The sequence below is a fragment of the Camelus dromedarius genome, chromosome 12 (genome assembly GCF_036321535.1).
Source record: "Camelus dromedarius isolate mCamDro1 chromosome 12, mCamDro1.pat, whole genome shotgun sequence".
NCBI classification, from domain to species: Eukaryota; Metazoa; Chordata; class Mammalia; order Artiodactyla; family Camelidae; genus Camelus; species Camelus dromedarius.
In genome coordinates this window covers 44,518,019-44,541,335 of record NC_087447.1, presented here as the reverse complement: position 1 = coordinate 44,541,335, position 23,317 = coordinate 44,518,019, and the positions used below count along the sequence as shown (strand labels likewise).

Here is a 23,317-nt window from a genome sequence, read left to right as displayed (position 1 = left end):
CACGGAGGCAGTATGAAGCAAAACAGATGATTCCCTGCTCTTGGAATTCACATTCTAGTGCGGTGAAATACATGATAATTATATAAACAAGTACGTATGTCATTTAGAAGATGGTGATGAGCTCCCTGAAGAAACACTAAGCATGATAAAGCAGTGGAAAGTATCAGCTAGAGAGCGAGACTCTCTGATACACTGACATTTGAACAGAGGCCTGAATAAAGTGTGGAAGTGAGCCATAAAGATATGTGTGGAAGTAATATCTGTGGAAGTAGGTGAAGTAACAGTACAACAGGCCCGAGGCAGGGGCACGCCTAGAATACTCAACAAACAGCAAAGCAGACAGTGCAGCTGGAAAGGTGTGAGTGAAGGGGGCAAGTGTTAGAAGAGAACTCACAAGCACTGTGTGGAGTAGAAAAAGGAAGCTTTATAGGAAGATACCATTTACGTTCCCTGATGAGCACAGATTAAAAAGTCCCACACAGGGGGGAGGGTAGAGCTCCATGGTAGAGGGTGGTGCCTACCATGCACAAGGTCCTGGGTTCAATCCCCAGTACGTCCATTAAAGAGAAATAAATAAATAAAAACCTAATTACCTCCCCACCCCACCCCCAAAAAGTTAAAAATAAATAAAAGCCTTTAAAAAAAAAAAGTCCTACACAAAATATCATCAAACTGATTTCATCAATATATAAAAAGGAAATAATCAACTAAGCATTTTACTCCAAAAATTCACATATGGAAATAAACCTTTTACTTGCTACACTGACAGAATTTTTACAAAAGATATGATTATCTCAATTCAGAAGCAGCATTTGACAAAATTCAAAATCCAATTCATGATAAAAATAACAGCAAATAGAACACATTATTAATCTGACCATTAATTAGACTCTCACATCAAAATACCACACCCAATGATGAAATACTGAAAGCTTTCATTCAAGTCTGAGAATGATTCAAAGACTTCCACCAACACCTATTTTCTTGAACATAATGATGGATGTCCTGGCCAGTGGAATGAGCATGAAAAAGAAATAAATGATACAGAACTGGAAAGGATGAAATAAAACTGATATGATATTCAGAGATGATATGAGTATAATATATGTGGAAAATAAAAGAATACAGATAAGTCATTAGAATCAATCAGTAAGTCAGGTTATTTAGCAAAGGTGTTGCTCCATGGTCAACACATAAAAAATTGGTTATATTTCTATATACAAGGAAGCAGAAAGTGAAATTTCTAAGGATCCTATTTGCAAGACATTTAAAAAAGAAACAGTAAATGCCTAGGAATAAATCTAACAAAAGATGGGCAAGAAGACTTTTGCACATAAATCTATAAAACATTACTGACAGCAATCAATGAAATGGAGCACAAAGACCACAGAATTGGAAGCCTCAGTATTACAAATATACCAATTTGTCCCAAACTAATCTAGCATGAGGAAATCCCAGCAGGGTGTCTGGGGAACTTGACAATCATAGAAATGCAAAGGGCCAACAATAGTCCTTTTGGAGAAGGAAAGTGTGTGGGACTTGTGGTACCACATCCTAAGACTTCTTAGAAAGCTACAGTAGTTTAAACAGTCAGGCGTTGGTGCGAAGACAGACGTACAGATTAGGATGCCCAGAAACAAACTCGTACATACACAGAAAAATACGGAGAGGTGGACAGCAACAGGAAAAAATTTTTTCCAATGAACAATTTTGGGTTAATTGGATATCTTAAGTGAAAATAAAATTAAACTTGGCTCCTATTCTAACCACACAGAAAAATCAGTTGCACATGGGTTGTAGAATTATGGAAAGCAAAATACTAATACTTCCAGAAGATAATTTAGTAAGATATCGTCATCCTTTGGGGGTAGGAATGACTCATTAAATAGGCACACACAGCATTAACCATGGATGACGGATAAACTAGGCTACATTAAGATTAAGAACTGCTAGACGCAATACATGGATGAATCCCATAAACCTAATGTTGAGTCAAAGCAGCCAGATACATGGAAATATATGCAATTCAGGTATGGATGCTTGACTAGTGAGACTATAAAGAAAAGCAAGGAAATTCACATGATGAAAGTCAGGATGGTGGTAACTTGGTGAAGTCGAGAGAAGAAAAGTTTGGGAGGGGACACAAAAGAGACTTTTGGGTGTTGACAGACAGCATTCTGTTTCTTAGTCTGGGTGGTGGTTACACAGGTTATGACCTTGTGACAGACCAATAGGCTGAACATTTTTGTTTACTTTTCAGTATGGATGTGTGCTTTGTTTCTTTTTCTGATGTGTTCAATTAAAAGGGATTTAAAAAAAAGATTACTAATTGCTGTGACAACAAACCAAGTGTAAAAATGGCTCAAAAAGAGAGAAATTTATTTCTCACTCACGTGAAGTCCAGAACAGATGTTCCTAACTGGTGGGTGGCTCTCCTCTACGTGATGCTCATGCTACTTCCATCTTTTGGCTCCATCATCTTCAGTGCGTAGCTTCCAAGGTCATGTGCTCAAATGCATCAAGTCGGCCAGAGTGGAAATAACATGGGGGACTGTGCATAGGAAAATTTAAGGATCCAAATCTAGGAAGTAGCACACATTAGTTCCACTACCATCCAACTGGCTATATTCAAATGCATGGCCACACTTAAGTATCAGAGAGTCTGGGAAAGACTCCAGCTGATTTCCCAGGAAGAAGAAAATGGGTGTGAGGGATAGCTGGCAAGTCTCTGCCACAACATCCACATGCGAAAACCACTGTCTGTTTTGCCAAAGATACATAGGTCTCCAGGGACACACAACCATGCCACTGTGAGGGCACAAAAGGAACAGAGGTGCAGATCAGGAAGAAAGGAAATAGAGTAACAACAGGAGAGGGGCCTTCCATGAACCAGTCCTAACAGTGCCATGAACTTCGAGGTGGATTAACTCAATTCTCAGCATCAATCTACGCACGAACAAAGAGTGGGAGAAAAGTCAAGCAGCTGGGGTTGCCAGCAGTGCCACCCTAACCAGACTGACTTAAGTGTGACCTTAGTTTTTGCAGCTGTTCATCCTTCCTTGGCCTGTTCTCTAAGCCTCCACGGACTTTCCGCTAATTCTGTGAGTAACTTGTTGATATCCTTCCCAAAATTTCCCTTCTTAACCATTTTGTGACAGCCAAACTTGTGAAGTCACAGAGTGGATTTATTTTACCTATTGACCCTCCAGGCCTATGCTGAACTTTAACCGCCATAGTAGGCATCCTTATTTTGTCCTTGGAACAGAAGTCAATGGGAATGCTGCCGCAGAAAGCCCAACATCTTAACCTGCCTCCAGCAGCAACTGCCAAGCAGCAGGAAGATGACCCTTACCTCCCAAATCTCAGATGAGTGCATCTAGCAGGGGGAACTTATTTTGTGCTCAGAACCCTAGCTGCAAGGATTTTTAATTTCTCCAGACAGCAAAGAATCTGAAGCAACCAAGCGAATGGAGAAGTTTACTTTGGTGGATGAACACTACGGAATACCACACAGCTGACAGAAGCAACAATCGAGACGTGTGAGCAGCCACAGAGATTACACTGGCTGTTTACCTATTTTCTGTCCACTCCTAACTCTCCACATCTCCCTCTGCAACACACCTCCCTCTCAGCCCCACAGACACACACTCTGGAGTCGTGCTGCTGCAGCTGTGACTCTGCCAACTGTGCTTCCCAGAATCCACTGCCAGGTGGTTCGTTAGGTTCTGCCAAAGGGATGCCATAGAGGGAAACTGAAAGTGAAAGCCAGGGGAGGGTCTTCACCCCCGTTTTCCAGGTGCTGTCACGTTACTTCAGCTGCAGACAGTTGGCTCCAGCTAGTAGCTTCCTCTGCGCTCAGCAGCAGCTTTGCTACACTTCTTAGTGGTGATAGGCCAGCTCCCCCACGTGTCAGAGCCCAGTCAGACCTTGCTCCCCGCTGGCCCCGCAAGGCCATGTTCTTCCTCAGAAGTCCAAGCACCAGGTATGTGGAGGGAGCTTCCCCGATGAAGGTCTGGGTAATATCAGTCAAAAGGGGCCCCTTCTCCGAGCTCCTAGTTCCTGTAACTGTATCCCTTCTTCCCTTCTGTCTTCCCAGGCCTTAAGATGTTATCTGACCTCTCCAGTCATTAGCTTTTAATTACATCAGCATCTTCTGACTCTTTCAGCCTTCTACCACTTGTAATCAATTCTGTTTAAATGCATTCTGTTTGACATACATAATGTGTGTAAAGGTAGGAAATCATCCACACACAAACTAGAAGGAAGATTAAAAGACAAAAGTAGCAAAATCATCTGCAGCCACAATAAGCAGTTAAGGGACACACAAAACAACTGTAAAATATGGTATCAAAACCAGTGTTCCCATGACTGGGAGAGACCTTGTATTCATTCAGCATTACATTCTCTAGCAAGAGGCTTGCTACACTCAGAAACTTAGTCATCTCCATATGGCCACTGGGGTGGAGCCTAGGGCAGAGGCTTCTTGGGACAAAGTAACCTGAATCACTTTTGAAGGCTTGGAGCCCGCAGAGACATGGAGAGGCCAGAGTCAGGCTAGCTGGTGCGGGGCAGGGGAGAGGAGTCCACTGCTAGCTTGGCTGCACTTCCGCTATCTGGTAGGACAAACATGGGAGTTTCCTGTGGGCTCCCAGAAAGGTAACCAGTCTTAAGGTGTTTGCTGAGACCCCTCCCAGGAGGGCCGCCTGCCAAGCTGAGGCACTTTAGCACTAGGAGGCTGTGGATGGACACATTGTCTGGGGCGGGCTCCGAGGAGCCAAGGGGAAGTGTGGGCCGAGTATCATAAGGAGGGAACCAAAGCCAGTTAGTGCCTAAGTCTCCATGGGGCGCTCCAAATACCCTACACACTGAGCCAATATTAATGCCTGTCTCAGCTGAGCACTCTGATTCAATGAAACTGAAAAAGAAGTTCAGACTTTTTGCCTCTAATACACGCCCCCATCCCAATCCTAAAAGTGACAGAGGTAAAGGAGTGGAAGAAATAGACCATGCAGGCTTCCAGACCCCACTGAGCTAGAGGGAGAACAGCTCTGAACTGGGTGAGTTGCTGGCAGGCCACTGAGATGTGGGAAGGGACGGGGGAAACAAATATATTTAAAATGTTAATATTTTAGATCGGTCTTAGCCATGTTATAAGGATTAATGGAACATTTATAATGTAGGAGGACCTCTGAAGTAAAGCCAGAAAGACAGGGGCTGTGGCAATCTGTCAGACCCCTGAGAAGTGTAACAGTAAGCAGGGTGTCTCTGCTTAATCAGGAACATTTCATCGTGTGACTGTGAGAATCAAGAAACCAAGAGAATCACAAGGACCTAATCGCTAATATCCTTGAATTCCTGAACCAACGCCAACAACCATCAACCATCAGGTTTCTAGCGTCACGAGAGAAAAAAAAATCTAATTTATTTAAGGTATCCTTTAGTGGGATTTTTTGGGGGTGGGGGGGCACAATTAAAATGTAGCTGATAAGATCAGTATCCCAACTTCCTCATGCAAGCACTGTTTTCCCAATTAGGAGTCCGACTCACAGGACAGCTGGGAAGTGTTGACTGGCATCTGGTAAGAAAATTAAATGTCTGAAGCACCCTGAAGGAAACAAAGGGTTTTGTGATCAAGAGTAAGGTGGACAGGATATCCAGAGAAGATATACTAGCCAGGGCATGGAATGCTAAGTGTTGTAACATTCCCCTAACTTAATGCAGTAAAGGTTTAGTCTGTGTTCAAAACTAACGTGGATGGTCTTGGTCAAGCAACTTTCCTCTAAGCACGGACTCAATTAACCAGACTTCTACACTCTGACTACTCCATCTTCAAAACATGTGCTTCAAGGTGACCCTGGAAGGCAGAAGAGGGGGTGGGAGACTACAGACAAGGCTCGTCTGGAACTGAAACACCACTCCTACTTACTTTCCACTGGAGAGGATGACACACACAGCCCCGCCTGGACGCAAGGGGCTGGGAAATGTAGTTTCACTGCGTGTCCAGGAAAAGGATGTTTTGGTGAGTGTCTAGCCAGTTTTTTCCACACAAGGAAAGGTGATGCAGGTGTGAAGATCTGGAAGATGGAAGTGAGCTCACCAAGGAAAAAAGTATCCTGGGAAGATGGAGCAGCGTATGTAACGGCCCAGAAGTCAAACAGCTTGGAACACTGGACGAAGGAAAAGAAAGCCTGTGTGGCTGGAGTTTCGTGAGGAAGGACCGGGTTAAGATGCAGTTGGAGGGAGGCCTGGGCAAGATCACACAGGGCCTGGGAAGGAGTCTGTCTTTTGTTCTCAGAGCAATGAGAATCCATTGAAGGATTTTAAGCAGAAAAGTGACATATCTGATTTACATTTTAAAAAGCTCCCTTAGCCATGTGGAAAATGAATTGCTCTGGGGGCAGCAGTGGAAGCAACTGGACCAGTAAGGCATTACTGCAGTAGTCGGATATCCTAGAACCAGGTGGCCAGCCTGGGAAGTCACCTGGGATGGAGGACGACCTAAGGGGAGGTCTCCGTGAAACTCTGTAAAGGGCTTTGTGCAATTACGTAAGTGGTTGGGGGACTGGAGCTGAGCTGCGTCTCTGCCAAGATCTTGTTTCTTTGGGAACTGTGCTCCCTGAGGGCTGTGTCGCAGGAGCGAAAGCTGGAGCACACCAGCACTGCAGAGGCTAAAAACCTCTACAAGGGGTGCTAAGGGAGCATGAGCATAGAGCGCTACCCAAACCCAACTCTGTTCTTGACTCTCACCACCCACCAACCCTTTTTCATTTGAGGGGACTTGTCCCCTTTTGTGGAGAAAAGCTACAGCAAGCCTGCGACTTTCCAGCTCATTCGAAGCGCACTGATGCTTTATGATCAGTTTAAGATACAAACCTAACCTCAAGTGATCACAACGTCTAATCCTACGTAACAATAAATAATCCGCACATATTGTAGCCTTAACTATTTTCACCTCCCAGCTCTGTCCCTGTCAAGGAGGCTGCTCTGGGGAGGGGAAGAATGATCTGTCCGTTCTCTGCTCTTCTCACCTGCTCTCCACCTAATAGCTGCTGATCGCTCTGGGCCCAACTGCAGAGGAGGAAGGGGATACAATAGTTCTTGTTTGACTGGGTGTTTCTGTGCCCTATGGGCCTCACAGACATTTAAAGGGGGGCACCTTGCTGTTTTCTGCAGTCCCCTTGTCCCTGGTGGGTGCAGCCCCATTCAGGGTGGTCTCCTGCAACTCCCTCCCCAGCCCACACGGTACACTCCTAGCTTCTTTGTGCTGAGGTCTCCTTGCCTCTTCAAATGGTCCTACTGGACAGGACCCAGGACCACCCAACACCTCCCTCTCCGGCAAGGTGCACAGGATACACTCGTGCGTGGCTCGCCACGGCAAGTTCTGGGACTGCAGGCCAACGCTAAAGCAGCAGCACTGCCCCAGCTCCACCACTGAAAGTTGGTGAGCCTCTGCATTTCCAGGTGTTAGACACTGAAGCCTGGGCATGGACTTGAACAAGAGCTTGTCCTGAAGCTGATGATGCAGCAGACAGGACCCAGACTCAGGGCAGTCCTGCTTGCAGAATTGATGGAAATGCTTGCAGGGGCTGGGCTGGGTTAGGGGGAGCTGGGGGCCTGAGTCAGACCCAGAAAGATATTTACTCAGGTGGCCAGGGTCAGAATAGGCAACAAAAGACTCCAAATTGTAAGTAAGGGAGGAAAGCAAAAGAGGGAGGCAGGCCGACCCCAGGCATCCTGCTGAGCCTGGTAAGAAAACAGGGAAAATTAATCAAGATCTAGAAATATAAATAACGTGTGGGAAACAGATTCGGAGCTATAAAAGGTGATGTGTGTCCTACAGTGAGAGAGATGCCCCGCTACTCCAACACATTCCTCAGACTTCATGGCTTGCCTCCCAGCGACCTCTGGAGCTGCCGCAATAGTTCTCTCCCCAGTAATCCCCAGTGAATCCTGACAAGCTGGAGAGGACTGTCAGGGTATTTCATCTTGGCTGCCCGGCAGCCTGCTCCACTCATCAGGCTCACATCACCCCCAGAACGGAAGCCTCTCTAAAAGGCTGTGTGAATCCTCTGCCCTTTTGAAATTCCTGCTATCCAGCCTCTCCCACTGTTTGCCTGCAGATCTCCTGGGTCTGTCCCCTTCTTCAAGAGGTTGGCACCTGTCCCATGCCAACATCTACCATCACCCTGGAGAACTTCAAAGTCCACGAAGACAACCCTTCCCCATACCTGAGCCCTGGGGTATTAACCAATTTCCAGGCAACCTCCCTTGCCTGCCCCTCAAGCACTCGCCCCTATAACTACACCTTAAACTTTGCCATTGCCTGGAGCTGCTGGGCTTCCAGTATTAATTATTCAAGGACTTCCATTTCTGACCACAGCCTCCCATTCTCCCAGGTTACTTGTTCAGTTACTCTTAGTGCATCAACCTACTCCTGTCTTCACTCCACTCACCTGTTCTACAAAATTCCATGGTCCCGCAGAGCTGTCAATAGCGAACGGTCTGAAACCCCTTTGCTTGATTTCATTTCAATTGTGTGGCAAGGTTCCAACTCTGGATGATCCCTTAGTACTCACTTTCTTCCACAGCTACACCTAGACTCCTGAGAAGGCAGAGATAACCACACCATCTGGGCTGCCTGCTACAAATAAAAACTCACGAATAACACCACCATACATTCTAACAGGCCCTCCACATTCTGCAGCAGTCCTCTCCCGGCTGCAATCTGACTTCTCTCTCATCTTAATAAACCTTTCAACAACATTTGACAACCTCCCCACTCCTTCCATATTAAAAAAATCCACTCTCCTGGTTTTTATTCCTTCATCTCTGGACCAACCTTCTCATCTTGTCACCTTTACTGGTTTGTTTTCCTTTACCCATCCATTAAATGCTCCTCAGAGTTCTATTCTTAGCCATTTTCTCTTCTCTCATTTTACTCTGGGTATCTTTCTCTTCCCATGACTTGAATTACCTCCTCCAGGCTGCCAAGCTTACGTCCCACTTCCAAACAAACATCTAGGTCCCTAAAACCCAACCTTTTGAATGGTATCACCAACCCATACAGTGGCTCAAGCCAGAAATCCGAGACTTTCTTCAGATTCCTTTCACTCAGAGCCTGAATGTCTCACCAGTTCCACCTACTGAAGTTCTCATCTGCCTGCTCCCCCACCGTCACTAGTCCACAGCACCCTCATCATGTGCCCAAAGCCTGGGTTCCTGCAACACCACTGCTTCTCATAGGTCCCACTTAACTGGAGCCTCTCATCCTTATCACCTCCCTAGATGAAGCTCAAGTGACCGCTCTGGGAACACAATGGTAAGTATGAGTTGAGAAGACTGCAGCCCAACGCACAATCACTGCACAGCATTTAAATGATGAAGTTGCACTCTTCATGGAGTGCTTTGAGGGTGCGGACGAAGAAGTTAGTTCTGCTTTGGGAGTAATGGAGTAGGAATCAACGAGGCTGTGTGGAAGGATGAGTACGACTTTGCCAGTGAGACGAGTGTTCAGCAGAGAGGAGCATGTGCAAAGGTACTGAGCACAACCTGCTGAATGGTTCACAGCCCAGCCTCCAAACATGCCCTCCGCCTCCAGCCTGCCTCAAAACATCCATCTCCTTAACTGGAGGCACCCAACTGGCCCAGAGCTCTGGAACCATGTCCCAGTGGTCACTCTCAGCTCTTGTTCTTTGAAATTGGTAGAACAGGCTGCATTTATATACCTGGCCCTTGGCAGATGCCTTCTAGAAGAGGCCGAGGACCTATCATCCTAGTTCATCTTCTCCCAGCATTAGCTTTCCCTGCCCATAGCTTTCCCAGCACATGCTGATCTGGGCCCAGTGCAAGGCAGAAACAACAGGCAGACCCTTCTGCCAACGAGCAGCTCAGTCCCCAACCCAAATGGCAACAACCAGCTGTTATTTACGAAGAGACTCAGCTCCCACACAAACCCCCTCCAAGAACAGCTCAGAATCTGTCAAGAATCTCTAAATATCCTATAAAATAAGCCTGTTGAAAGGCTATCTTCAGTTCTCTCACAGTTTTTCTCAGTCAATATATTCATTCTTCATCCTTCAACCCCTAACCCTGCCTGGGGAAGGTCTTTAGAAAACAGCAACGCTTACAACATACAACAGCCAGCTACAGTTTATTAAGTACCTCCTATGGACCCAGCTACAGGCGTCCTCAGTTACCCCACACAACAATCCCATGAGACAGGAATCCTCTCATCTTCCAAATGAGGACTGTGACATTCAGAGATTAAATGACAATAGGTGGCAGACCTACCTGATCCAAAGTCTGTGCTCCCAGCGAGAGAAACACCAGGGCCCCACAGGACAACAGGTACTAGGAGCAGTTTGGGCCATGTGGCTCCAAAGAAGATGAGGACCAGGGGAAAGAAGTGCCCAGTACAGTATAGGGACAATCAACCACCCTGACTTAGAAGCCCAGACTGATGTACTCAGCCAGGATGTTAGGGGGCTACCAGTTGCCCCAGAGCCAAGAAGCAATGCCTGCCCGAGGCCTTGAAGACCTAGACAGACCAAAGCTGTAGAAGCTAAGGGTCAGCAGGAGCTGGTCTGCAGACAGGAAAAGCAGAAGAGAGGAGAGTGGAGATACTAGGACAGAAAGCCCATGTGGCTCCTGAGAGATTAAAAAGAGGAGCCAAACCCAGAGATGCCTTGAATTTCAAACCATGTGGTTTCCACGACACCTAGGGGATCCGTAATTCCCAGATACTCCTGCATTCTCCAATAAACTCCTCATTCTTTAGCTAGCCCAAATGACTTTATGCTTCTTGCAACCAAGAAGCCTTCATCAGAGCAGGGCTGACCCAGAGGTTTCATTTCATTTTGTTCCTGGGGCACAGTAAGGGTGGTACCAGGTCCTGGGTCACAGCCTGGCTGGATACAGTCTTCAGATACTGAGCCTGGAGTTCAAGACTTGCCTCCTCTTTCAAGAGGGGGTCCAGACGTCACCTGCGCTTGTACAGACAAGGCTGAAGCTTCAGGCCTGAGAGTTGAGCCTTGGGCCCTACTCGAGGGGCACCAGTCTTTTGAAAGTCAAACAAGAAGAAGTGGCTGTTGGTCAGGTCCTAGGGGCAGAAAAGACCGAAGTGAGCACTAAATCCTCACCCCAGCTCCTCAAAACACCTCTGTCCATGTCCCAACCCTGCTCAGAAAGCTTCCCAGGGCTCTCCCATAAGCTGGGCCTTTAAGGAGCAAATGCCTGTGTCTGACTATGACCTCCTTCCTGCACACCGTTACCCCAGAGGGCCACGCCTCAGACAAAAATAGAGTCAGACTTCTCAGGGCCCTCACCTTGGAGATGACTTTGAAGCCTAGTTTGGTGACAGCCCCCAGAAAGTTACGAACATCTTCAAAGCGACTGCTGACCTCCGCCACTTTCAGGAGACCTCTAAGAAGGAGGAAAAAGTTCTAGGTAAATACATAGCACACATATGTATACACATATACATGCATCTGTGTCCTACGGGCTCCTACCCTGGCTTCAACACTCGATTTGCCTCCTCTAGGAAGTCTCTGATGTTGGTTCCCATCAGTGAGAGGCAGAACACAGCCACATCTACAGACTCATCCTCCAGAGGCACCTGTGGAGAGTGGGAATGTTGTGTAAAGCAAGCAATACAGGGAGGAGAAAGCAAGCACCGCATGCTAGGAGTGGACACAAGGATGGGGGGCAGGCCGGGCGTGTTAGAGATTAGCATGTGGAGTTTGGGCCTAGATCACAGGCCAGATACATGGAAGGAGAGAGGGGTTTACCTGGGCCATGTCACACACAGTGACCCTGGGGTCCAAAGAGGCCAAGTCAAAGCAATGCACAGGGTTCCGGATACTCGAAGCCAGGCGGCAGTCCCCACAGCCAAAGTCAGCCACTACCAGGGATGCAGGCCTGGGAGTGGATGGGAGGATCGTTCATTGGTCTGGTCTGAGCCCAGGACTGATCTACTTTGCTTCTCACCGTGCGCCACCCCTACTCACCGCTGGCGAAGATCCCTGGCGATGCGGTCCACAGGCTGCAGTGGCCACTTCTTGACTTGGCTCTGGAAGCCACGATGGTAGAGGAGAAAAGCCTCAGGGTCTTCCTGGAAGAGGCGCTGCGCAGCACTGCTGGGCCCTGAGTACAGCTGTTCATTGAGGTAGCGGAAGCGGGCGCCGTCCAGGCGCTGGGCCATGCGGGCTCGCAGAGCCTCCGCCCGGGCTCCGTGGCTATCCGGACTGAGGACAGGAGGCACCTCGGTCTGCGCAGTGGGGCCTGTGGCCGGGGCCGGGGCCTGCTCTGGTGGCTGGGGTGGCCGGAACTTGTTCTTCTGCCTGCGCTTGTTCTTCTGCCGGTTCCGCCACTGCTTGCGACTCAAGGTCCGGGGAGGTTGAGGGGAAGGGGTCTCAGGGCTTGGCTTGGCGGAGTCACTTGTCGCACTAGAATTCCAGGCTTTGAGACCTGCAGGGAGGGGGATGGGAAGGCATATTTAGGGCAAGACCCTCTTAATTCAGAGACTGAGCAAGTCATCCTGGCTGCACCCCTGTCCTTGAGACAGAGACTGTGGCCTGGATCAAAGTACTTAGTCCCTAACCCTAAACCTAACGGGGTCAGATAACCTGTCATGCATAGGATCAGCAGATCCCCCTCCCCATCCCACATTCACATACACATCCACTAATACCTGTTTGGTCAACACTGTCCAGGTGTTGGGCAGGATTTGAGGGGGCCTGTTTCCAGCGTTTCCTCTTTCTCTTCTCTTCTTCAGCAGAGTCATTGCCAAGAGGAGCCCCTCTGTGGCACTTCTTCCTTTCCACCTCCTCTTCCTCAGAGTCACTGCTAGGGGGGCCCTGTTTTTGACGTTTGGTCTTCCTTTTCTCCTCTACTTCAGTAGAAGCACTGGCAAACAAGGCCTTTTTTGGGCGTTTCTTCTTCCTTTCTACCACCTCCTCCTCCTCAGAGTCACTGCCAGGCAGGCTAGGGGGCTGCTGGGGAAGAGATGCTGCCTCCAGGGCCTGTAATGTGGCCAAGAGCTTGCGGCGCTTGGAGCCCTGGAGGGAAACACAGGATGAGAGCAGGGGTGAGGAGAATGGATGCACCCTGAAGAATCGCAAGGGAGAGATGGGGACCTGATTCAAACACTGATTGGAGGCATCTGGATTATTCTCAGTCAGCTAGCTTGTCCCGAAGCCTGCCAGACCGTGAATAACTTTCAAGTTGCTATCCCAACCTTTGGGAGGCTGCAGGGCAGAGAAATCACCCACCCTACTTTCTTCACTATGCAGACAAGGTAATGGGGTTCCCCAGAGAAACGTGGTAAGGCCACAGCAACAGGACCAAGGCCAGCAACCAGGAGGTTCAAGCCTCAATCTCAGGCTTTTGCCTCCAGCTGATACCTTTCTATTAAAATAAGGAGTTTTCTGAAAACAAGAGAGACAGGATCACAGATGTGTGTTTTAAAGATGCCTCTAACAAAACAAACTAACAAATACAACCAAAAAGAAACAGACTCACAGATAGTAAGAACAAGTTAGTGGTTACTAGTGGGGAGAGGGAAGGGGGGAGGGGGGCCAGACAAGGGCAGGGGATTAAAAGGTACAAACTATTATGTACAAAATAAATAAGCTTTAAGGATGAATTATAGAACACAGCGAATATAACCAAATATACAATTACTACTATTTTGTAGTAACTATAAATGGAATATAACCTTTAAAAAATTTTGAATCTCTATGTTGTATACTTGCAACTTACATAATATTGTACATCAACTATATTTCAAAAAAATAAAAATAAAAGATGTCTTAAGCTGTAGTGCAAAGAACAAACTGAAAGGCATAAGCTGTAGACAGAGGCCAGGGGATTATAGAACGGGTTGAGTGGCTGAAGAGGAGGGGATATAAAGCAGGCAGATTCCACGCTGGAGGCTGACTGAAGAGCAGAAGAGCCTGGGCAAGTGGAGCAGCCCTCACATCCGCAGAGGTTTTAAAGGAGAGAAGGTCTACAGCCTGGGAAGCCATCCTGGGCTGAAGTCCTACTGAACGGTCCAGAGCCAGGCACTTACCTTGGACGTTCTCAGTACCCACTGAGCACCACCCCCCTTTGAAAGGTAGTACTGATAACCCTTTATTCTCATTCACTCTAACTCGCTCCAATCTCCACACAGCCATCAGTGACCTTTTCAAAATGCAAAGGTAAAGAAATTATTCCCCTGCTGAAACACTCTCTATCCTTAATATATACAAAACTTCTACCGCTCCAACTTCTCTCTCTGTGTGTGTTCCAACCACGCGGGTTATTTCGTATGTGTGACCCTAGCTGGACGTGCTTTTCCTATCCAAGAAACCTTTTCTTGACTCACTTCTACTCACCAGTTCTGAGTTCCAAGGTCGGGTTTTTTGTTTGTTTGTTTGTTTTTCTTTTTGGACGTTCCCGGGTCTCAGCCGTCCGCGGGCGCCCTGCTCCCCCTGATACACACCCGGCGCGCCCCAGCCCTAGGACCCACCAGGGCCCGCTCCAAGGGCCCCTGCGGGGCCGCTCACCTTGATTTGCGAGGCTGCCGTGAGCCGAGGCCGTGACACTACAGGCCGGAGGTCCGTGACTGCTGGGGCCTCCTCGGCCCACTCGGGCTCCTCGAACATGCGGCTGGCGAGGGCGAGGTCGCGGGGTCGGCGCACCTCTCCACGTGCAGAGCGCAGTCTCCCGGAGTCAGAGCCGGCAGAGGCGCCAGAAGAGGGCCGGAAACCAAAGAGTGAAAGCTAAAGAGCTAGAGCAGCCGGCGCGGCGCCAAAAACCATCGAGTTTCGACACTGGTGGGCTAGAAGGGCAGGGAGGCGGGGAGGAGTGGAGGGCGGGGGGAAGGAGGCCCGCTCTGGCCGGAGAGGGCCAGGGGCGGGGCCGGGCGGCGGGCGCGGCCGGACGCGAGTTCCCCCGAGAAGGCTCCTCCAGCCGAGTGCCGGTGAGTGCGGGAGCACCCGTGCCTCCTCCCCAAGGCTCGAGCCCCACCAAGCCACCACCCCTTACGCTGCCTACTCCGTTCCGAGTGGAGAACGAGGGCCACCCCCGGGAAGGACCTCCGATCGCCTCCCCCAGGGTATAAGGCGCCTGAACCCCCCTCCCCCCAGCTCCGTTCGCGGGAAGGGTCCCTGTTCTTGCTCTTTGACCTCGCTAAGGGAGATACTACCTCCTAATCACCCCCTACCTCGCCCGACCCGCCTTTCCCTCGCGTCCGGGGTACACTGTCTGGGATCATCCCGCGGCCCCCTAATTCCTTTCAGAACTCCAGTAGCCGGGGACGCAGCGCCCAGACCCCACCTCAGCACAAACACTTCTCTCCTGTAGGGGACAAAGCTTAGGGCTCACCCGGTTTTCCTTGGATCCTTCCACAGTCCCCACGCGTCCCCAATCTAGGGGACTCAGCGCCGGGACGCTGCTATGGACGACATTTTCACTCAGTGCCGGGAGGGCAACGCGGTTGCCGTCCGCCTGTGGCTGGACAACACGGAGAACGACCTCAACCAGGGGTGAGCTGAGGTGGCTGGTGGGTGAGAGGAACGGCAAAGACATGGTCTCCGCGATGTGGGGTGCTCACGTCGGGTGCGGGCGGCTGATTTTCCTATCCAGTGTGATGAGTGCTAAACACAGCCTGTCGGGGGCCAAGGGTCTCCACGCAGAAAGCTGTTGTTTGAGCTGAATCTTGACTGTTGAATAAGAATTCCCAGGCAGAGGCTGCAGAGAACTTTTCTAGCCTCAGTGAACTCCATGGGCAAAAGCTAGGGGGCAAGACAGAGCAGAGAGTGCCCGGAAGTTGTCCTGAGTTCCATATGGCTGGAGGATAGAAGATCTCTGTGGGCTTCTGTAGGCTAAAGCATTGGATACAAGTGGAGAACGACAGGATGTAAGATTGGAAAGGTCTGCAAGGGTCAGCCAGGTCATGCAAGGATATTTAGGCTCTAATAAAGTATTCTAAGAACAAGAATTTAAAGCCATGTAATGATATGAGATTGTCCATTTGTTAAGTGTCATCTTGGATGCTTTGTGAAGAGCAGGTGGCCATGTGAAGAGAGGCAATTGCCTAGTCCATCCCAGAAGTGGTGATGGACTAGAATGGGGGTGGGTAAAAAAAAAGAAAGAAGTGATCAAATTCCTGAAATCTTTAGGATAAAGAATTGGTGAGACTTGGTGTGGGAAGTGAGGAAGATCAAAGATGATGCCCAGGGTTCTGGCTTGGGCACTTGGGTAGATGGTGGTTCCTTTCACTGAGATGGACAAGACTGAAGGGTGATGAGTTCCACTCGGGACGTGTTAAAGTGACAGTACAGCAATGTGGAAATGTTGAGTAGGCTGTTGATTATGCAGATTTGGATTTCAGGAGAGAGATCTGACTTGGAGACACAGATTTGGGAGATACTAGCATGTAGATGGGTATGAAACAGAGGGCATGAGAAACCTGCAAGACCAAAAAGGAGCAACTGGAGGTTGAAGGAGAAACAGGAAAATATGACAGTAAGGCTTAGAGATAAGTGATTGTTTCAACAAAGGGGAAGTGGACAACAGTAGTAGTAAAGGTTGAGAGGTCAAAGAACTTGAGCACTTTAAAAGTAACCACTGAATTTACAATTAATGATACAGCTAATGATCTCTGAGGGCTGGTTCAGAGGAAAACAGGTTATGAAACCAGACTACACTTGGTTCCTTCATTTAAAGGACTACATGGAACATCTGTGCTGGGTGCTAAGAGTTCTAGGATCAGACATAATGCTTGCCCTCAAGGCAGTGGCCTTGTGGCAGGTTGAGTGGGAGGTGAGGAAACAAAGCTAATGTAGACACGTTCTTTAAGGTGGGCTGAGACAGGAAGGCAAGAAAAGCACTGGTGATGTTGTTGATCAGGATGGTGGATTTTAATTTTTTTTATTTAAAAATTTTATTTTTTAAGGTTGGGAGAGTTTAGTTAAGGATCACCTGTCATCTTCATCCAGGCTTCACTGGTTCCCATTAGGCTCTACACTATTTCTCCATAATTCACAGTCACTTGTTCCATTTTTCATACAATTCTTCAAAGGGTGCTGTGATAGACAGTGAGCACAGTTACTATTTTGTTGGTGGAGTTATAAAGGCGTAGGTGACACTGTCCAGTGAGCCTGACATCTAAGGAGACTGCTGCCAAAAGGTGAAGGGGTGGCATTAGTGAAACTAGTGCTGGTTTGAGGGGATAGGCTTTTGGGGCCCAACTGGCTAAATGCTGGATATGAAGTGGGGGTGAATTTCCTCCTGGCCTTTTTGGGATTAAAATTCAGGCTCTGGGGTGACCAGCAGCTGGACAGTGAGCAGAACCTTTGTGCCCATACTTTTGCCCTCAGGCTCTGGCCTGCTCTGGGGCTACAGACTGCCAGAGGCTGATAAACTGGGGCACAAATTAAAGAGCTGGGATGCAAAACTGACTGATAAGCAGGGGGTGGTAATTGCTTTAGGGAGAGGGAGGGGAATACCCACCTCCAGAAAAGCTTGTGGCTATCTGAGTGAGCAGAGGGCAGCTGTGGCGGGAAGTCAGTAAGTTAAAGGCCATGCCCACCACCCACACTGGCTGTGGGAACATCTGGGTGGCTAGTAGTGGCCATACCCCTGAGCAGCCCGAGGCCCCGCCTAGAGCCCCCACACGGGAAGTGACCGCAGCACTAAGGCATCCGGAGGCTGCCGGCCCAGACCGTGGACCGCCCTCCTGCCCCGCCTCTTGGACCTGCAGCCAGAACTGGAGGGAATTTCCTTTTATGGCCCCAGGCTGTCAGGCAGGCCTAGCTCCCAGCCAATTTTTTTTTTTTTCTGGTACACTTTTACTTTGTAAAATACAAGTTCTTGGGAAAAGAAGAGAGTCAGGTACAGCTTTCTTCCTAAAGAAGCCATTCTCATTTTCTTCTGTTTGCCGTGTCCAGGATTGCTTGAGCAGAGGAATCCTGACTTATGTGGTGGTGTCTGCCTCATCACTAATGACTCACCAACAGCACTTCTCCTTTTCATTATAAACTCTTCCAAAATATCATTTTAACTCCATTCCCTTTTTAGATCTTAATTTTAGTACCAGAACCCATCAGTAAGCTTGCTCCCTCTCCCATGAGTTGTCTTTCCTTCTCAAAGATACCCTTCCTTCCCATTAACATGCACTGAACACCTGTCAGTCCTTTCTTTCAAGAAGCTTACAGTCTCATAGACAAGACAGCTCACTAACAGATTTTTATAATGCAGTGTGACAAATACTAATAGGGGGAGGTACAAGATGCAGTAGAAAACAAAAGGACCAACAGATGTTGCAAAAGGGATGCAGAGGAAACCAGATGAAAAATGCTACCCTTTAATGAGACAGGCAAGCTAGGGAAGAAAGGCTAGTGGGAGATGGTAATGCAGGCAATGAATCATACAGATTTGCTGGGATTTCAGGTGGTGGTTGGCTGGGTTTAAAGCTTGGGGGAAGGTCTGAATTGGACAGCTTTGGGAGTTGCTGGCATGAATGAGAATCAAAGTCCTAGAGAGGTAAGGTTTCCCAGGGAGAGTATGCAGAGTGACTATCAGTTTTTCTTGTATCAAAGCCTTTGCCCCATCCCACCTCCAGATCAATGACCATTGCCCCTTCCTCAAAGGGACGATCATGGCTTCTCCCCCTTGCACTGGGCCTGCCGAGAAGGACGCTCTGCTGTGGTTGAGATGCTGATCATGCGGGGGGCACGAATCAATGTGATGAACCGTGGGGATGACACACCCCTGCACCTGGCAGCCAGTCACGGACACCGTGATATTGTACAGAAGGTATGTATGAACCTCTGCCTGTCACCTACTTGATATACACTCCTGGAAGTCAGTCACAGGCACTATAATGTATTATAGAAAGTATGTGTACTCTTCTCGCTCCTTGTGTGCCTCAACACATCTCTCATTTGGGAGTGACTGTGCCTTCTGCCTCTTTCTTTTTGGCCACGGGGACCAGCTGCTGCAGTACAAAGCTGACATCAACGCAGTGAATGAGCATGGGAATGTGCCCCTGCACTATGCTTGTTTCTGGGGTCAAGATCAGGTGGCAGAGGTGAGTAGTCAGACCTAGAGCCCTGGGATGGGTGGGAAGCAAAGTCTGATCTTGAATGGGAGATCCTGGAACCCTCAACCCATCCTGTGAGTCCTGCCCCGTGTATGTCACTCACAGGGTCTGTACTACATCTGCGTTAATGGCTGGTTGTGACTGTCCTCATCACAACCACCTTTTAATTCCAGGACCTGGTGGCAAATGGGGCCCTTGTCAGCATCTGTAACAAGTATGGAGAGATGCCTGTGGACAAAGCCAAGGCACCCCTGAGAGAGCTTCTCCGAGGTCTGTCCCCACCCACCGCTTGTGTCCTCTCATCTTGTCCCCACCTATCCCCTCCCACCACCACACCACAGGTGAGGCCAAGGCTGTTTGTCTTTGTTTCCCTAGAGCGGGCAGAGAAGATGGGCCAGAATCTGAACCGTATTCCATACAAGGATACATTCTGGAAGGGGACCACCCGCACTCGGCCCCGTGAGTCAGTTGTGAGGGGAGGGGTGGTAACAGGGAATAATCCTGGGCTCCTGGGGCTGGGTTAGAGGGAAGCTGGGTACCTGACCTGCCCACACTCTTAGGAAATGGGACTCTGAACAAACACTCCGGCATTGACTTCAAACAGCTCAACTTCCTGGCGAAGCTCAACGAGAATCACTCTGGAGAGGTGACCCCTGCCTTTTTGTCCCCCCACCCTTCCACCCCCACATATAACCTGCTCAGCACCTGTTTTAAGTTTCTCCTCCAGTCAGTGGGCAAGAAAGCAATGGCCTTAGTTAAAGCCTCTTAACCCTTACCTGTCCCTCAGCTATGGAAGGGCCGCTGGCAGGGCAATGACATCGTCGTGAAGATGCTGAAGGTTCGAGACTGGAGTACAAGGAAGAGCAGGGACTTCAATGAGGAGTGTCCCCGGCTCAGGTGGGGCAAGGCCTAAACTGGAGGCCTTGGTTCCAAAGAACCCTGCCCAGCACCCAGGTGAAGATCTTTTAAGCTGGGTCTCAGCCGGGACTACCCTCTCCCTCTTTCAGGATTTTCTCACACCCGAACGTGCTCCCAGTGCTAGGTGCCTGCCAGTCTCCACCCGCTCCTCACCCCACCCTCATCACACACTGGATGCCATATGGATCCCTGTACAACGTGCTACACGAAGGCACCAGTGAGTAGGGGATGCCAGATTGCACTGTGGTAAGGGAAGGGGAGAAGAGGTGTGTGAGACTCTCCAAATTATTTAATTCTTGCCGCCTCTCTTAGATTTTGTTGTGGACCAGAGCCAGGCTGTGAAGTTTGCACTGGACATGGCAAGGGGCATGGCCTTCCTGCACACACTAGAGCCCCTCATCCCACGACATGCACTTAACAGTCGTAGTGTAATGGTGAGATCACTTCACTCCTGGCCCAGGTCCCCAGAAGCCCTTTCCCTATCTAGGACAGGACTTACCTCTTTCGACACAACTGTCTTCTCTTCCTCAGATTGATGAAGACATGACTGCACGAATCAGTATGGCCGACGTCAAGTTCTCCTTCCAGTGCCCCGGGCGCATGTATGCACCTGCCTGGGTGGCCCCTGAAGGTGAGTGAGGGCGTTATGTTGGGAGCAGAGAAGGGACAGCTCAGTAGTAATGGAAGGGGGCAGAGACAGGCCAGGCAACTGAACAGATAAGTCCTGTCCCTCCAGCTCTGCAAAAGAAGCCTGAAGACACAAACAGACGCTCAGCAGATATGTGGAGTTTTGCAGTGCTTCTGTGGGAACTGGTGACACGGGAGGTACCCTTTGCTGACCTCTCCAACATGGAAATTGGAATGAAGGTAAGAGCACAACTGGGTGTACTCACGTTGGGGGAATGGTGCTGGTAATGATGGTAACTGTACTGGAGCCAAATCTTCCCACATTTGTTCAAATATACAGAATCCTGTCCTGAGGCCTAGAGGCTTCTGCCCACAGGAGACTCAAGTTCTGAGACCCACCTTGTATTTCCTTGTGTTTGCAGGTGGCACTGGAAGGCCTCCGGCCTACCATCCCACCAGGCATTTCCCCCCACGTATGTAAGCTTATGAAGATCTGCATGAATGAAGACCCTGCTAAGCGGCCCAAGTTTGACATGATTGTGCCTATCTTGGAGAAGATGCAGGACAAGTAGGGGTGGAAAGTCCTTTGCCTAAACTCCAGAGGTGTCAGGACACGGTTCGGGGAGTGCACCTCCCCAGAGCAGCAGGCCTCTGGTTGCCTCCCCTGCCTCCAGTCATGGTACTACCCCAGCCATGGGGCCCAACCCCTGTCCCCATCCCTACCACTGTGGCCCCAAAAGGGAGTGGGCTCAAAGCTTTTGTCACTTGCCACACGGTGTCTCCCAGCATGGGAGGGATCAGCCCTGCCTGTCACAATAAAGTTTATTATGAAAACAGGCTGGTGTGGGGACAAAGGGACAGACAAGTACATTTAGGCTGGGTGGCTCAGGTGAAGTAGTGCGGCTTCTTCACATTGATGCCATACTCGCTGAGGGCAGGGGTCAAGTCCTCCATGGTTAGAGTGTACTTGCGGTCCTGAGGGAAGAGGGAAGAGTACCAGCTGAACACAGAAATTCCAGATTCCAGTCCCAGGTGGGTGGCCCTGAGTAGGTCTTTCACCTCCCCTAGGGCTTAAGTTTCCCTCAAAGGGGTTTCAGGATAAATTAAGCCTCTGCTGCTGTAGGAGGTAATTACTGATTCAGTGAACCACCCCTCACACCTTGCTCTTGCTTCGGGAGCTGCCAGAGGCTGTGCCCTTCATTTTGCAGTGCTGTAGGGCATCGTTGGCAATATCTGAGATGAATTTCTGGGCAGCTAGGGAGATGAGCCGAATTCTAGAGAGAAAAAAAATGTATGAGAAGGAGATGGGACAACAAATTCCACACAAGCACCCAAGGCTCTAACCTGCCCAGAGATTACTCACATGCGTGGGTCCGAGGCCTCAAAGCCAGCACGGTTCAGGTAGTAACCAGTCACTGCATCAGGGATCTGAGAAATCAATTAGACGACTGTCAGTGTTAGCCCTGTGCACTGCTGGGCTGAGAGTGGGAGGGTAAGGGAAACAGAGAACAGGCCTGGCTATCAGGAAGCTCCCAGTTCGGGTGGGCAGAAGACATAAATCATAAGAGCCAGTAGGGGAGTAAATACAAGAAGAGGAGGCTGCAAATCCAGGTGGAGTGGCAGAAATTGGCGTGACAGAAGCCTAATAGCCTTGTTCAGGCGGGAAGCCCACCGTAGGCGTGTAATCCTCCAGCTGCATCAGGAAGTCCACTAGAGGCGTGCTGGATACCACCGGCTTCACGTCTCCGTTGGCCGCGCTTGGCAGCACGTAAACCCCGTTAGACATGGCACCTTCCGGGGGCGCCGCGCCGCCCGCCGACACCGGAGCTGGAGGAGAACCAGCAAACTGAGACACGGAGATGGGAGGCGCAGGGGCCCAGCTAGGTCTGCCTTATACCCTCTGCCCTCACACGCCGCTGGGCCAAGCCCAAGGCGCTGCCCTCGCCCTCACCCGTCCCGGCGCTCACCCGCCCCGCGCCGCTCGGCCGGCTCCCCGGCCCGCGCCGCCACGGGTCCCGTGCCCCCTGCCGCGGCTCCAGTCCCAGGCCCCCCTGCTGTCCCCGCGGGGCTGGCCTTGTTCTCCGCAGCGGTGCCGGCGGGCAGCGCGGCGGGGGCTGAGACCGCGGGCGCCGGGCCCGGGGCCGAGGCGACGGAGGCCGGCGCCGCCTCGGGGTCCGCGCCGGAGCCGCTGCAGCTCATCGGGCCGGTGGGAGAGGCGGCGAACAGAGCCGCTTCCGCTTCCGCCCACGTTACGCACACACCAGGGGTGACGTCACAGCCCTGCGACTCGCCCCTCCCACGCCATGTTCGCTCCTCCTTTAGGCTTCCCGCCTCTTTTCGCTGCCTATCAGCCCGCTAGATGACAAAGGCCCAAGGGCGGAGACCGAGCGTAGGACAATCGCGGTAGCGCGGACATTTCACCTCCCACCCCGCCGTACTGAGGCGGTTCCGCTGGGCTGGGGGCCAATGAATGTCGAGGACTCTATTCTGTGAGTCTGGGACCCCCTCACCCAGCCTGACGCCTGAAGTCCCTGCTTTGGGGCTCCTCGCCCTGACACCTCTCCAACACTGGTTGCCTGTTAATCTGCATCCTTTCTAGTTCCCTTATTCAGCCTGTTAAGGGTTTGTAGTAGAATTGGAAAGCTCCTCTCCCCGCCAGCTGCACAAAGTGAGGGCATCAGAAGA

General features: G+C 50.1%; 3 protein-coding genes across 7 annotated transcripts; 1 reads left to right on the top strand and 2 right to left on the bottom strand.

The window, feature by feature from the left end:
* Nucleotides 1–404: 404 nt before the first annotated feature.
* Nucleotides 405–14,868, bottom strand: RRP8 (ribosomal RNA processing 8). Of its 3 annotated transcripts, XR_010383406.1 has the most exons (8): nt 14,547–14,868; nt 12,689–13,055; nt 12,006–12,465; nt 11,787–11,916; nt 11,508–11,614; nt 11,325–11,421; nt 10,916–11,098; nt 405–2,551 (listed from the first exon to the last, which is right to left on the bottom strand). XR_010383406.1 is itself a non-coding variant. In XM_010990538.3 (7 exons), exons 1-7 carry the CDS (start codon nt 14,643–14,645, stop codon nt 10,979–10,981), a joined length of 1,380 nt encoding a protein of 459 aa, XP_010988840.2. In that variant the 5' UTR covers nt 14,646–14,868; the 3' UTR covers nt 405–10,978. The 3 variants fall into 3 exon arrangements, 2 of the variants coding, with proteins under 2 accessions (XP_010988840.2, XP_064348687.1); XM_010990538.3 differs by having other exon boundaries at nt 405–11,098; XM_064492617.1 differs by lacking the exon at nt 14,547–14,868 and adding an exon at nt 14,069–14,177 and having other exon boundaries at nt 405–11,098.
* Nucleotides 14,848–21,466, top strand: ILK (integrin linked kinase). 3 transcript variants are annotated; one of them, XM_010990536.3, is made up of 13 exons: nt 14,848–14,962; nt 15,393–15,527; nt 18,636–18,801; nt 18,980–19,075; nt 19,261–19,357; nt 19,463–19,546; nt 19,648–19,733; nt 19,875–19,984; nt 20,095–20,222; nt 20,318–20,439; nt 20,537–20,636; nt 20,742–20,872; nt 21,055–21,466. In XM_010990536.3, the coding sequence occupies exons 2-13, from the start codon at nt 15,439–15,441 to the stop codon at nt 21,202–21,204; spliced, it is 1,359 nt and encodes a 452-aa protein (XP_010988838.1). In that variant the 5' UTR covers nt 14,848–14,962; nt 15,393–15,438; the 3' UTR covers nt 21,205–21,466. The 3 variants fall into 3 exon arrangements, with proteins under 3 accessions (XP_010988838.1, XP_031316002.1, XP_031316003.1); XM_031460142.2 differs by having other exon boundaries at nt 14,957–15,097; XM_031460143.2 differs by lacking the exon at nt 14,848–14,962 and having other exon boundaries at nt 15,373–15,527.
* On the bottom strand, nt 21,441–22,864 carry TAF10 (TATA-box binding protein associated factor 10). The gene is made up of 5 exons (XM_031460145.2): nt 22,600–22,864; nt 22,305–22,459; nt 21,996–22,060; nt 21,792–21,906; nt 21,441–21,607 (listed from the first exon to the last, which is right to left on the bottom strand). Exons 1-5 carry the CDS (start codon nt 22,829–22,831, stop codon nt 21,518–21,520), a joined length of 657 nt encoding a protein of 218 aa, XP_031316005.2. The 5' UTR covers nt 22,832–22,864; the 3' UTR covers nt 21,441–21,517.
* Nucleotides 22,865–23,317: the final 453 nt, after the last annotated feature.